The following is a 15,570-nucleotide window of genomic DNA, read 5'->3' as shown; positions in this document are numbered from 1 at the left end:
TCTGCACAGAAAGGCTCCCTTTTTGTACTCTCAGCGTTATAAGCACCTCTTTCCCTTTCCCCTATGAGGTTAAGTAGGAGCTCATGGCCATTTTTTTTGCTGGAAACATTATTTCCATGCCTGACTCCCTGGTTAAGAGGCTTTTCTACTCCAATTATGATTTTGCGAAAGCAAAACTTGATAAGGAAATAAATCAGGAACATGTCAGAGAGAAGGTATCATCGTTGTATTTTTTTTTCAACACATCATATGAAAGTTAAATGGTCACATTCACACCATTTTAGGGACTACTTTTTAAACGAAAGAAGGAAACAGCTTAAGTCCAAGGACTGGAGAGAAACATTTCCTGTCAAGAAAGTCCGAAAAGAACATTAAAGCAGTGCTTTGAAGGGGAAAAATTTGCTATTACTATACAAATACTAGCACTAACACCGTTTCTTAAGAGAGTGACATTTTAATACTCACCTGGTAATATTAGTATTTTATCACTAGAGCTCAGAGGATAGCCATCTTTATACCACGTAAGAACTGGAGGAGGAACAGCAGTGGTCTCACAATACAGTGAAAGGGGATTGTTGACAATCACATCTTTATTTTCTCCACCTCTTCCTGTATCTACTGTGTTACCAGCTTCCCATTCTTTATAAGGCTTTTGGAAACTAGGAGGAACTACAACCAAGGAGGGGGATAATGTTAGAATTTTACAGCAGAAATAGCTAGTTTTAAAGTCAAGAAATTAAAAGATACTGTAATTGTTAAATAGCAGCAATAAAAATTAAGTGTATTAAATTAACCTCTTCCCCAACTTAAATTACCCAGGAAAATTCTAGTTCTTTTCATAAGAATGAACAATTGAGCAATCTAATATTTTCTGAACGCTAATAAATAACAGTGCAAGAAGACCTGATAACAAAACACAGAGGGTATTAATCAACAATAATACTTAAATAGTAAGCTATCTGGTTTCACTCAAGCTCTAATTTTGTCTAAGTTTTCAGAAATGACTAATGATTGTTCTCTTGCATTTACATACAGCGTGTAGGCCAACAGGATGCTTATGTCTGGGGCCTCTAAGTACTACTCAAGAGATAAATAAAATATGACGTCTTAATTTAAGCAAAATTAAAACTTTTTCATGTCATTTAGAGGAAGATCAGAGTTACTATGTGTCCTGGTTTCCGCTGGGATAGAGTTGATTGTCATCCTAGTAGCTGGTACGGTGCTATGTTTTGAGTTCAGTATGAGAAGAATGTTGATAACACTGATGGTTTCAGTTGTTGCTAAGTAGTGTTTAGACTAAAGTCAAGGATTTTCCAGCTTCTCATGCCCAGCCAGCGAGACAGCTGGAGGGGCACAAGAAGTTGGCACAGGACACAGCCAGGGCAGCTGACCCAAACTGGCCAACAGGGCGTCCCATACCATGTGGCGTCCCATCTAGTTTAGGAACTGGGGAGCGGGGGGCAGGGGATCACCGCTCGGGGACTAGCTGGGCATCGATTGGCGGTGCTAAGCAATTGCACTGCGCATCATTTGTACATTCCAATCCTTTTATTATTACTGCTGTCATTTTATTATTGTTATCATTATCATTATTAGTTTTTTCTTTTCTGTTCTATTAAACCGTTCTTATCTCAGCCCACGGGTTTTACTTCTTTTCCCAATTTTCTCCGCCATCCCGCTGGGTGGCGGGGGGGGAGTGAGTGAGCAGCTGCGTGGTGTTTAGTTGCTGGCTGGGGTTAAACCACGACACTGTGTTATTCCACTGACTTCAGAAACACTGCATATGTCACAAAACATGAAAGAAAGAATAATCAAATAGTGTATTTCTTAAAGATGAGCAAAATATACATGAAAATAAAAATCACACAAAACACAAAAGTATTGTATTAGACCAAGCAGGTGTAAAGGATACAAAATTATAAAGAATTCCAGCATCCCACAACATTAGAAAAGGAGGCTATCAGAAGAATTTTATTATCGGAACTCTGTTTACCTTGTATATTTACATCAAATTCCACTTCATCCTCTCCAGCAATGTTGGATGCCAGGCAAGTATAACGACCTGTGTCTGATACTTGAGCCTCCTTAATCTGCAGAGTATGGCCACTAGTTTGGATAATGATATGATCATCTGGTTTAAATGGCTGCAATTTAATTTTACATGGAAATTAATACTTGGCAAAACATACACTAGAAATAGCCATATTTGTGGAAGTAATACGATATCATCTCTCTTTTGGTCAAATTCAGGTTCTTTCAAAATCCTTCCTAAGGCAGTACATATATATATATATATGTATGTTTTGGTATTTCCTCTGCTTTGATACCACTACTAACAGAATATCCTTCAGGTTTTGTTAATGCTTCCAGCAAGGCCCACTTTCAATCTATGCAAAGAAAGCAGTTGCTTAGGACACTAAATTACTGTGGGTCACCAGTTAGGACACAGTCCTAAGCTAGGTGCTCCTGGGATGGTAGCCTTGGCCACAGGCGGTGCAGCCCATCTCTCCTCTCATCTGCTCTTCCCTCCCCTCAAACCAAAAGCTCTTCCTCCCTGAGTAAGCTTGATCAAGCTCCAAGTTCCTGGAGGCAGTCTTCTTTTCATGGTTGTCAGAAACTCTGCATCTTCACCTCAGCAATGCCATTCCCATCAAGCAAGGCCTCTCATGACATCTGAATAAATCAGGCCAATTCAATCCCTGAACTCAACTGGCCAAGTTGATGAGCTGATGGAAAACCTACACATGTAAAACTATTGGTTTTCTAGGAGGTGAACAACTCATTCTAACTCACTCTACAGCCACACAACCACTAGGATCTGCTGCCCAGCAAGGACACAATGTGAACAGAACAGATGCAGCAGCAATGCAGAGATACACAGAATTAGACATTACTGTCCCTAGAATTTACATCACACATGACAGTAGAGACTACAGTAATCCAACCTGTATCTCTTAATAATGAAAACGGAACACATTAGGGAGTCAGCACTGAACTCCTGGCCTGCAGGGGACAATTAATTTAGTCCATGGATGTAAGTAAAAGCCATTTACCCAGGGGCAACCTAAGAAAAAGCTGCTGGATGGATTAATTGCTCTGACAGTGGAAGCAAGCTGCTTACAGCCACCATCTTTCTGTGGGGACCTTTCAACTCTCCCCAATATAATTTTTCATTGGCAATACAATCACTACACCCAGGAGGTTCTAGAATTACAGCATATGCTTGAAACAGACGGAGGGTGTATACAGTCTCTCCTGTGACTCCAGGCTGTTTCTGCATGCTTGGTAAATCCAGCAAGGGCTGGTCCACCTGCAGAGATGCAGCAGTCTGCCACGTGATAAGCGCCCTACCAAGGACAGCTAAAGCGAGATATGTTATATTCTCCTTTCTTACAGAAGAGTCGCACCATTTCTTTTTTATTTATAGACAGCCCCCAGTAGACTGCACATCAGTACAATTCTGTGGTATCGCCCTTCCAAACCACTTCTCCTCCAGACCGATGTTGTGAAGACCGCATGTGGCAGGAACCACGCCTCATTCTCCCTCGCAGAGGATCCAGATGCTTTTGTTGCTTTGTGAGCTCTGCCAGAACCAAGTGGGAGGCTCTCTGCAACTTCTGCAAGGGCAGCACTTAGAGGAACCAAGCATGGGGCCGTTCTATAATAGGGCCTTTGGGGCCTTTACACAATGGCAAAAGACATGTAGTCACACCATGGGATGCTACTGCTAGGCAGGGCCCTCCCCCTTTAAAGCACAGGCCAGTGGCAGGCCCTGGAAACTCCAGCACTGATGTCTCAGTGGCACTGCCAAGCACCCACAAAAAAGCAAGGGTGTCAACCTGCAGAGGTCTGGCCAACAGCAAATGTCTTAAGATGCGTGAGGGGTGATCCTGCCGTCAGGACGGTGGGAAGATGACTTCCTGCTGACTCCAGCAGTGCAAGTGAGCCTGTTACGCTGCATGAATGTTCATTAACAGTGATAGTGAGTATACAGTTATTTCTGTACCGAACATTAGAAGGAATTAAGTTTGTGACTGGCCTGTCCATCCTTGTACCAGCTGATTGCAGCAACAGGAATGGCATGAGCTTCACACTCCAGGGTGAGGCTGTGGTTTACTTTGATCTTCACTTCTTTAGGGGAGAGACCCATCCCCGGGATATCCCCTTTGTTAATGGTGGGTGGAACTGCACAAAAACAAAGGGAGTGAGAGAAACTTACATCACTTACTGTCTTATGCAGCACTTCAAAATTAACTGGACAAAGGGAAAACCTGGATGATAACCTCAAGGAATGCAAGTGCATTCCCTCTATAATGTGCCTCTTCCCCACAGCAGAATTTTTATTTATATATACATATATGTGTGTGTGTGTGTGTATTTTAAACTATTTTTAGCATACATATTGTATATAAAAATATATAACACTGCATTCAACAGTTTTAGACATGCAAACCCAGCTATAGCCTTACCTAGCTATAGCACTTTATTATGTGTTTGGCTTGAATTCTATAAAGTTCAGTCTACTGCAGTCATTAAAAAGCATTTTAATGGAAACTAATATTCTCAGAAATGTATGGTTAATCAAGAGTAGCTGGTCAAAACTCAACACTTCCATTCCATTGAAATCCCAGTGTTGCAAAATCTCATTTCCTTCTGAATCAGAATGAAAACAGAACATTTCAATATTCTTAAGGTACCCCCCACCCTGGTCTCATAATTTCTTTTAAATTATTTTAAATGTTTTCAAAGCATTTTCCATTCTTTTTTCAATGGGAAATTTTAAGTTCTCCCTAATGCTTACAGTAACATAATAACTGAGAATTGCAATGACATGGGGGGGGAGGGGGGTATGTTGCTACATAGCCATACTTCAATAATGAGCTCTTTTGTCATCTTCTCATTATTCCAAATCCAGCGGGGCATTATTAGGGACCTAGTGTAATTAAAATAACAGCACAGTTACTGTGAGGGAGCAAACCAAACTCCAATTCAGACTAGGAAATTAAAAAGAGAGAGAGAGAGAGAGAGAAATCATGCTTGACTAAGCCCATAATGAAGAGTTTGAGCATTAAAATAGAGTATTAGGCACAGATGCTCAAAGGACAATATGCTGACAGGAAGCCTGAAATGGGAAAGCTTTTGTGCATATGGTATTTTATGGAAGGATATAAAAATAGTATCCTCCCATTTTACCTTACTCAAGAGAGTTTCCCATTAGATGTTATGGATCCCCTCTCCTCCTTTTTTCCTAAAATAGTTTCTTTGCTCACAAGATTCTCTGTTCACATCTCCCATTGTGCTGCACTCATCTGATTTGAAAATCATTACCAAAAAAGCATTTCAGAAGAAACTGGAGTTCAACATTTCTTAAATGTCTTCCCTCAGGTGATACAAAGATTTTTAGCCCAACAGCAGCATTTGTAAAGGATGCAACAGCAAACTTTTCCCATGTTTTTCCTCAAGCAATGCCATGAGCTAATGCAGATGTATGCTAAACAAAACCACTAACTGAAATCCTTGTGTTCACCTGGATAGGTAACAATCCAAAGGGAAAAAATAGAAGAATGAAAAAAAAAAAAAATTTGGAAGTATTTCCTTACTGTAGACTTCCACTTCATAGTGTTTCAAAGTTTCTCCAGCCTCATTTGTAGCTATACAGGTGTATCTTCCAGCGTTGTCCTTCTGTGCATTTAGAATCTGCAGGGTTCGACCACCTGCCAAAAGACACCATTCTTTAACAGCATCTATGTTATGCTTTTGCTTCCCAATTACTTAAATAGTTTCTGGAGCCTACTTTCAATCCTTTGGTCCAAATTCTGCCCTTAGATGAACATGAAAAACTGATTGCTTACCACCATGTATACTGTGTAATAAATGTCCATAATTTGTAGGAGTGCTTTGGATCATAACTCCTGTTGCTTACAGATTCTTGGAAAATTTGTTAACAGTTCTGTACAAGAAATTTCTTGAAGGTATTCAGATATGAAGAAGTGATTTATGGTTCTGCACTTCATTCACAGAAAAAGGGAAAGGAGGAGTAATAGGTAAGACTAAGGAATAACAGCCTCTTCAACACACAGGAGTGGATGTGAGCCTCTGAACTGCCATTCTATCAGTGCAGTACTTCATAAGAAAGAGGCCCTTAACTCCCTCCGAAGAATGGACAGAAGCAACAACCACAATGTGAGAAGCGTAAACATGAATCAATTGGTAGAATTTAGGACTTCAAGTGGCCACTACAACTTTAACATCCATTAATTTCTTTCCTATAGTATCCTGTGTTTGTTTGTGACTTAAATTGTCTGCATTCTCAGAGGTGAGTCACTATTTAATTGGGCTACAGGTCTTTTCAGACTGCATTCCTAGAAATTGTCCCCCCATGTAGTAATTCAATTCCTTGCTATCAATATCATCTCATTCTTCCTCTGAACACTTGCAGTTAACAATGCTAAAGTACTTGTTAATTTACATTACTTCAGTGTTACCAGTGAAGCTTGTTCCTGTTTTCCACCTCCATAAATGTGCTAGGTAAGAGTTACTCCAGCAATTAAAAATGGCAAACTACTAATGACCTAGAAAAATTCCACCTCATAATTTTTCCTAATTTTGTTGTTTGTATCTCTCTCCATCTGATTTTCATACTTAATTTCAAATTATTTCCATTCATCATTAACTCCAATGAATTTAGATTTACAGAACAAAAGGATAAATACCTGAATACAAATAAAATACAAGCAAATAATCAGTTAATTCCGAAGCACCTAAAAAATATTGGAATGGGAAGCACTACAAAAGTACAAACATTGCCCTTAATAGATATATATCCTTGATTTTCCAAAAAAACCCCTCAAAACCACAAACCTGCAACAGGAAACTAAACAATAAAAGAATAAAGTGTTACGTTATTTCTCAATAACAACAAAAATTTTACCTGGCAAAATGCGGATATTTCTGTTTGATTCTAAAGGATTACCATCTTTCAGCCAGGTGATTGTAGCTGGAGGATATGAGTAAGCCTCACAAACCAGTGATGTTGGGCTGTTGAGGATAACAGTGACATCTTCTGCATTTCCATGGCTGTCTGCACCCACAATGGTTGGAGACACTAGGAGCAACAAAGTCATTAATCAGTGGGAAGAGGAAGGACCTCTATGAAAAGCCAATTTTCTGTTCCCTGTTCAGCCTAAGAATCTGGTTGCAGCCTTAAATAGCTGGGAGGCACTTCTATGAGGCACACTGAAGCCCAGAACCAGACAATATTCATCTGGTTTTATGTCTTGTCCTAAAGTCAACAGTCAGCCCGTTTCGGTGGAATCCATCCACCCTTAGCCTTTGTCAAACACAGGTCACCAGGAAGCCAGCCACCACTTCTTGCGCAGCAGCTGGCAGACCCACTACTTGATGATCCTGTGAGCAGCACATTGGTATGAGGCATGAGCCTAGGAAACGAGGATGTGAAAAACAAATTCACCATTGTTTGCATTGGGTTATGCAATAACTGTCATGAAAAAAGTGAAGTGCAGATGGTTTCAGCTCTTATGAATAGATCACAATCTGAAGTGCTTTTCAGATATTCCTTCCTTGAATCAAAATAAGCCAATGTACTGTCCTGCTTATTTCATACAATGTCCTATTATAGCTCCGCATTTTCTAGCTCTATATTGTCTAAAGCACAGAACTGCTGTTTCTGTTGAACTACTATTATTTATCAATTACTAAGCTATGAAATTTTAATTGTAGCCAGGCAACTTAAGCATTTCTGTAATTAAAGAACTGCAAAATTCCAACATGATTATCTGTTTTTCCTGAGATGAGTATTTGCTCTGCAAGAGCCAGCCCAGCTGTCTTACCAAGTACATTAAGACTGTAACTTTTGCTCTTATCTCCAGCTGTATTGGATGCAATACATGTGTATCTCCCTGTGTCAGTGACTTGAGCATTGGTGATTTGCAGGAAACGCCCGCTGGACAGAAACTTGTGATCTTCATCATCAGTTAGAGATTGCCCATCCTTTACCCAGGTGATTTGTGGTACAGGGTTCCCTTAATGGAGTAAAGAAAATTGCAAATATTAGTTGTTGCATAGCCTCTAGGATATGCCAAGATTTCTGAAAAGCAGAAAAGTACAGTTTCAGGTGCCCTTTTAAAATATGTCCTTTAGGGAGATGTTTTGGAATATGTATTCTAAAGTCTTTGAACCTCCTCTTAAATTCAACAGGCCTTTAGAGAAGAAATATCACAGCAACTGCCCTCTTGGTTACATTTTATACAACCTTTATAAGTAGGAGTGCTTAGTCCTGCTATAAGCACCATGGTTAAAACAGAAATTTAAGAATTCCACTGAACTGAAAATTCCATTAAAAACAAGCTGTCCAGAACAAATGATGATTGACACCATGGGTTTGATCAGTAAATATAAGTAATATTGTATACTTTTACCTATCACTTCACATGTTAGGGTAACTCTGTGTTTCTCTTTCACTTTCACATCTTCCAATTTATTTTCACCCACAATCCTTGGAGGCACTGCAAACAGACAAGATGACAACGTCAGCAAGTATTACTTACAGCCGATTTAAATACAACAAAGACACGCTCAGGCTATATCTCAGTGTATGCTTCCCTTAATCACATCAATCAATGAACAGCTCAGACCTACCAGAAACGAGTCCAGATGTGAGACATTGTAGAGGCAAGCTGCCTGGACAACAGCTACACACTCTGTTCTGCACCCCTTAACCATACAAGTCCACACAAAGGGCAAGAGAGGAACACAGACCCATAAAGGACTCACCTGACTTCATCTTCAGAGCTAGAGAGATACTCAGGGTGCTGAGGAGTATCATCTGTAAGGCAGTATTTCCGAGTATGATCAGTAGGGCAATGGTGATGAGCACTTGTTAGTGGAGCCAAGTTTGATTGTATGCACCAGCAGGTTTTATAAATTTGTAAACCAGTTCTATCACCCATATAAAGCAGCAAGTGATTTATTTGTTCAAAACCATGTATTTAAGAGTTGTTTGTTTTCCAACAATAATTGAAAGCATCTATCTAGAACTCTAGGGAAAAAACTGATTTATTTAAAAAAAAAAAAAAGTCATCTTGTCTATTCACATACGATGTGGATTTTTTTTTTTTCCCTTACCAGCATGCTCAGAGAATACAGTAGATTACAGACAAGATGCTGTGTAGAGGCACACATGTTTTTTATGTAAATACAGCTAATTCCATACAGGCAGATGAACAAACCATATAGGTCTAAAGGCATCTTGCTGTGGTACAAACTATGTTTCTCTAGGGAAATACAGGACAAAACCATAGCCTTAAAATACCTATCCACTCCCCAAATAGCTAACTCAATACAAGGAAACTCTTACTGTATGGCTGGCCACCTGATAACATGTTTCCAAATAATCTTGGTCAACAGGTCTACACAGACTCATGCGCTTTTGGGTGAGGGAGACCAGATTATGAATGTGTTGGTGAGTTGCTGTGGTGGTTAAGAGCTCTGATCAACTATCTCTTTGAAAGTAGAGGCATTTGTAGATTCAGGTCAAAAGAAAATGGCACTACAAATCAAAGTAGGCATGGGATGTAACAGGTTGAAAAGGAAACCTATAGTTATAAGAAAGCAAGCCCAATCTCCAAGAGATTTTGGAAAGTTTTATAACAAAAATGAGGGACTAGGGAGCCAGATACTACACTTCAATAACCCTACAAAATGCAAACTTTCAACCTAGACAGAAGACCTAAAGGAGAGGAATTAAAATATATTCAGCAGCGTATTTGTGATCTACCACTAAGTTGGAAGCAAAAATTTTATAAAAATAAGAATCATGGTAATAGGCACAATTCATTGTCAACAGAAAAAAATAATGTTACACCAGATTTTTTTATACTAATGAAGGGTACAAACAAGAGTGAAGAAATAAAAAAAAATTGAAAGAGGTTTGCATCTCACTTGACTGAAATGGCAAAGATATTACTTCAGCATGGCTAAAAGTTGGCCTCTGAACAGGACACCTGGTGAGATGTAGGTTAGTAGAATTTAGCATGCAGGAAGATGGGGCCAGTACTGGCACTCTCACCAGCTTGTGATGCAGTTATGATCAAATTCTCTGCTGTGACTGTACAAGCAACACAAAACAGACTTTTGTATGGATTCTAGTATCCGAATGCAATGAGACAAAGATGCATCAACCAGTCAAGGAATTAGATAGGGAGAAAATACAACCTAAATGCATAAAGTTCAGGACTTTTAAGTCAGGCCAAAATTCACTATTAATAAACAAACAGAAACTCATCACTTTGGCCCCAAAATAATACAGTAAGATGTCAAAACATATTAATTTCAGAAATATGACAAAGCCACACCAAACATTTTGCAAATATATAAATATTATGCTTATTACACCAAGCTCTCCATGCAAACTGGCTCGCCTGTTGCACCTCCTACAATTTAGAGTAACAGTGGTATGTCTCTGTACAGTTCCTATTTACAGTATGCTGGTGAATATTCTGTGTCGCTATAAGGCCACATTCCACTAAGTTTCCTCTAGAAAGATAAAGAAATTACTGGGGGAGGGAAGAGGAGACTGAACAATGGAATTTTCTACTTAGCCCATTTGAAATCGGCTTCACGGAGCATTTTTCTTCAAGGCAAACAAAGCCCATGCAATAGAGATTCCCAGAACCCTCAAGAACACCCTGCTACTAAAACCCTCCAAAGAAAACAGTAAAACAATGAATGCTTTTCAGTGTTTATCCATCTCTTCCATTCTACCAGACTTACACTTCCATGAGCTCATCAAATAAACATGAACTGACATGAATGCAAGTTATCATTTACAGGCTGAATATGCATAAGTCAGCTGAAGGCAAGGGAAGTTTGATAGCGGTCAGCACCTTAGAGAAAAGAAACTTACAGGAAAATTATATACAGTAATGCTGTAAGACAGCCTGCATCAGGCCTAGTAATTACTAGTAAAAGTAACAAATAGTTACTAAACCAAAAAGCAGTATTTTCTGGGAAAAATACTGTTTGTTAAAAATAAGTAACATGACAAAATTACACATTAATGGTTCCAAACAGCCATCTAAAGAGCCTGCTGTACCAGTCCTTGTCTAAATACGTTAGCAGGAGTGCCCACTACTACACTTGGTTTATACCCTTTACAATCCCGAAGGCTCTACTGACTGAAGGTTTGCACTGGATCAGAGATCTCTATTTTGCAAAAACAGTTCCAGCTCCAGTGTTTAATTTCCCTGATGGTCTTGGCTTTGCCTTCACATCTTTCTTGCAACACTTTATTACCATCATGCCACTCAGCTATACATATTATACCCAGTGCTGCACAGTAATGCTAGTTTTAATTCATGAGTATTATCATATGGGGTTGCACCTTTCTGCATTTGAACATTAGATGCAACAGATTCATGTGAATTTCATATGGTTTCCTGGGGCTGTAGCTTTCTTTTGACTTAAACCAGCTTAAATTCAGGCCAGTGCCAAAAGAAATAGCACTGTTCCCGACCACTCACTCTTGTCATCTTCCTTTCACCAACAGTGGCATTTATAGGCTGTGGTGAACCAGCAGGAACTGATCTGGCTGAAAACTAACCTGACCAGGAAAACACAAAAATCCCACCTTTCCGGATCACCTATAAACTGGTTCACCTTTTTCATCTTGCCCAAGGGAGAGTAAAGCTATGAGCAACAAGAAACAGAAGAGAGGATGGGAGTCTGGCTGTGAGCATCTTCCAGACTTCTATCCGACTGAAATAACAACCTAACTGAAGCCAGTTACATTGACATAGGTCCTTTTCAGAAAAGAAACAAAACACAAAACAGAAGTAGCTGCCAGTTATTCCAAATTATGCTTGAAGACTCTTCATTTTAGAAACTAAATGAAAAGCAAATTCAAATATAGAAATAAATTCTCTTTAAAACCTGATTTTCTGACCATGTGATCGAATTCACTTTTTTCCCCCTAAGGACATATGTTTTGGCATAATAATTTTTAAAATACCAGCAAAGTATACAGTAGACCCCTTTATCTTCTACTGTAATAAAAATTATCACACACTTACCTAGAATAGAAAGGTCAAAATCCTTCCTCACCTCTCCTGCAGCATTGGTTACTACACAAGTATATTGACCTTCATCTGCTACAGTCGTGTGTGTCAAACGGAGCGCTCTGCCTCCTGAGGAGAAAGCCAAAAAACGTACCACCATTAAAGTCCTGCTTCAACCAACGTGCTCCTAAATTGTCTGTGCTAACCCTTAATTTTTTTATGTTGTGGTTAAATTTACAGCTGTAGATTTTTTTTAACAGAGTCTATTTTTTAAGGTGCTTTGTTTTATTGAACAAACAGTAAGAGAAAGTGACTGACCTTACTCCTACTGCAATCATTCGTATGTCTGCTCAGGCCCTCAGCTCCTCAGTGCTTTTAGATCTTTGCTTAATATTGATCATACTATTCTTTCTAGTCAGTAATTTCTAAACTACCCAGACATATCTCTTCTTTTTCCTCCAGAAATTACATTTAAGTGAACTTTGAGGCATTCAGCCATTTTCTGAGAATTTCTGGAAGAAGTCAAAGACCAATCAGAACAATCCCTGAAAACTTCAAGATGCAACGGTAGAGTTTGTGCAGAGAAAATCAAACCTGCTCCACACAGGTCACTCAAACTATGTGCAGGGGTACAGTGCATATATAATTAATTGATCAGCACAGGCACCTTGCATGTGGCAGGAACACTGCATTTGCAATATGCACTATTTGTGCACGTACTTCTATGCAGGAAATTTTGACAGAATGCAGTGTCTCAGCAGGATTTTTGTTCACATGAGTACTTCGCTATACTGAGAATCTAGATGACTATACAGGAAAAATAAAGCCTCATCAGAGTGGGGGTGTGTGTACACATAAAAATAAGTTTATTTTTATAAACATACAAACAGTCCTTAAAGGTATTTTCACATTTTACAGACAAGGAATAAAATTCCACTCCTTTCTTCTAGCATTTGTATTAATTGTCACCTGTTATTATTATTGATGGCACAACAGTACTGGTTTACATGTAATGTTTTAAAATAACAGATTTCTCTTAACACTGTAGCAGAGCAGCTGTCAAAACACATTTGCACAGGCATGCTAGTTTAAAAGGAAGAAGATGTGCGAGTACGTTTGACCAAAGGACCAAGAATATCCCCACTTTGCCATAGCAGAATAACTTCTCTTTGCTTCCTGTTTTGGAGAGGAACAACAAAACAAACATCAATGAGCATTTAAGTGTGAAAACAAAAGTGGTGGCCATCCCTCAGCTTTTTCCGGTTTCTCTTTAGCAGCTCTCACATTAGCAATCATTACCACATAGTACATCACTTCTGAACTGTGCGTCTCCTGTCTGCGGATATCCACAGGGTCTCATTATCGGGATATATCCCAGAAATTTATGCTCCTGCTCATGTGCTTTGAAGGAAGAAACTGCTGACCTGGTTAATTGATGTGCCTCTGCCCAAGGAATTCTACCTGCTGGAGGGAGTACTGTGAGACTGAGGAAGGCTCACTTCTTGCAGCCTCATGTCACCCTGATCCCTTCTCCCATCCACACCCTGAACAAAGCCACGTAAGAAGCAAAATGAAGCAGATATCTGCCTGCAGGAGATGGTAACTTTCTCTGGTATCACATACGATAGCACACCCCGGGCTCCAGTGCTGAGGCAGGATATGATTTTCTAGATTTAGCTAAAACTTAATAAAAGCTTTTCTCCTTCCTAAGATAGTATGCAGCTTAATGCATGGTCTGCAAGGAAAGCAGATGTGGTATGGTGGAATTTCCCCCCCCCCCCCTTTTTTTTTTTAAAGGATACATAGGAAGCATCATCAAAAGGAAACATCAGCATAGTATCTGTATTAACAAATTAGAACTTGCCAGCAGTGTGTGTCCACACATTTAAATCATCTGCAATGCCAAGCATGTTTTCAATCAACAGAACCGAAATCTTGCTTTGGCAAAGTATTTTACCTCCTAAATTAGTTGAAGAGGGGGATTTTCTGGTGGTTGTTTTTGTTTTGGGTTTTTTTACAGCTGTACAAGCACAAATAAAGTTCCAAATGCCATGTTGTTACAGTTCACTACCACAACATGTAGTTTTCTGAAGAACTGTGCAGAAGCACAAAGTTTACTGGAAAACAAAGTGCTGAGTTCTGGCCTGTTTCCCCACTCCCACTGCAGCTAACATTCAGAGACAACAAACATCTTTTTGTCTCTCACCCTTCCTGACTCTGCAATCCAGATGGTGATATTAGTGTGGGTGTAGAAATCAACATACAGAACACAAAGAATCAAGCCCAGAAGACATTATTTTTGGTGATGGCAACTTTGCACAAAAAGGAACACATACCAACTCAGATAGTCAGATTTATACCGGATAATAATCAGACACCCACTCCTTTTTCCATGCACCATATGTAAGAATGGGAAAGCAGACGACAGGACTACCTGTAATGTTAAAAGCTACACTGATGAAAAAAATCCTGAAAAATTTCAGTTTCAAATCCCATCTTAACTGAGCTTCTAAACACCTTCCAGTTCCTTTACCTCTCTGATACCTTTCTTGTGTCCATGCTTTGCATGGTGGCTATGTCAGAGTATAAGAAACTTCATCAAAACTTATTTTAATGAGATTTCTAGCCATGCGTGGCAAGCCCAAAATCAAAGAAACATCTTGGTTGTTGTTTATACATCTCACTTGTAACCAGATACTTACTTACTTCTATGCATTCCACAAAGCTGATCCCCAAACACATGAAATCAACACAAAATATATTGCCCGCTTGGTACACTTTTCCATTTGTAATCTCAAAGGCAGCTAACTCAATTTCCTACTGTAAACACAAAGCTTTAACATCACTGCAGCTGCCATTCAAGTACTCTCACTTCCCTGTGGTATTGTAGGAAGATGGTTTACAGAACAGGTACCGAGCCCCTCCTATTTTGGACACCTCTGTCAATTACTACATAAAAAGGCATCTGAACTAGTTCTTTGTAGGTTATTCCAGCTTGAAAATTGAGATCCCTGACAAATTGCATCTGTTTCTCCACTTGCCTATCACAAGTTTCTCCAGATCCCTTGGACAAGTCTTCTTGTTAATACAGTGTTCTGTGCTATCTTTGACTGATGACCTAATTCCAGCTTTTATTAGATAACATTAGATCAGATTCAGTTGGCTCCAAGGCCAGGGAGGTATTTACATGCATTAATTTCTGACACTCATGAACAGGTTTCCCTTTGTTTTTATATACAGACCCACAGAAATGAAAGATGTGTTTTGCTTATTGTCATTTGTATTCATTCTCTCTTAAAGATTTTTCCTCTTTAAAAGGTAAAATAACTGTGAAGAGGAAGAGGTAGAGAAAACTAACCAAATGAGAGAGCTAATGGAGTATATGTATTGGTCCTGACAAAGCAAGATGTTACCATCTGACATAGTTCTGGAAATAAGCATTGGACTAACATACACTAACAGCCAGAATTATGGCTTATTCCATGTCACAGACCAA

At 39.2% G+C, this 15,570-nt stretch overlaps 1 protein-coding gene across 1 annotated transcript in view; it reads right to left on the bottom strand.

Annotated features, from left to right (window-relative positions):
• HMCN1 (hemicentin 1) overlaps positions 1 to 15,570 on the bottom strand; it is a 208,539-nt gene that overhangs the window by 57,811 nt on the left and 135,158 nt on the right. The window contains exons 47-54 of the mRNA XM_010580732.1: positions 12,090 to 12,203; positions 8,439 to 8,525; positions 7,851 to 8,042; positions 6,932 to 7,105; positions 5,601 to 5,714; positions 4,040 to 4,185; positions 1,994 to 2,144; positions 466 to 669 (exon numbers count right to left, since the gene is read on the bottom strand). Coding sequence (XP_010579034.1) covers positions 466 to 669; positions 1,994 to 2,144; positions 4,040 to 4,185; positions 5,601 to 5,714; positions 6,932 to 7,105; positions 7,851 to 8,042; positions 8,439 to 8,525; positions 12,090 to 12,203 — 1,182 coding nt within the window. The remainder of the gene's footprint in view (positions 1 to 465; positions 670 to 1,993; positions 2,145 to 4,039; positions 4,186 to 5,600; positions 5,715 to 6,931; positions 7,106 to 7,850; positions 8,043 to 8,438; positions 8,526 to 12,089; positions 12,204 to 15,570) is intronic.

Source organism: Haliaeetus leucocephalus, unplaced genomic scaffold (genome assembly GCF_000737465.1).
Source record: "Haliaeetus leucocephalus isolate CR32 unplaced genomic scaffold, Haliaeetus_leucocephalus-4.0 Scaffold730, whole genome shotgun sequence".
Lineage (NCBI taxonomy): Eukaryota > Metazoa > Chordata > Aves > Accipitriformes > Accipitridae > Haliaeetus > Haliaeetus leucocephalus.
Note: the sequence above shows the minus strand (reverse complement) of the source record. Positions and strands in the feature narration are given on the sequence as shown.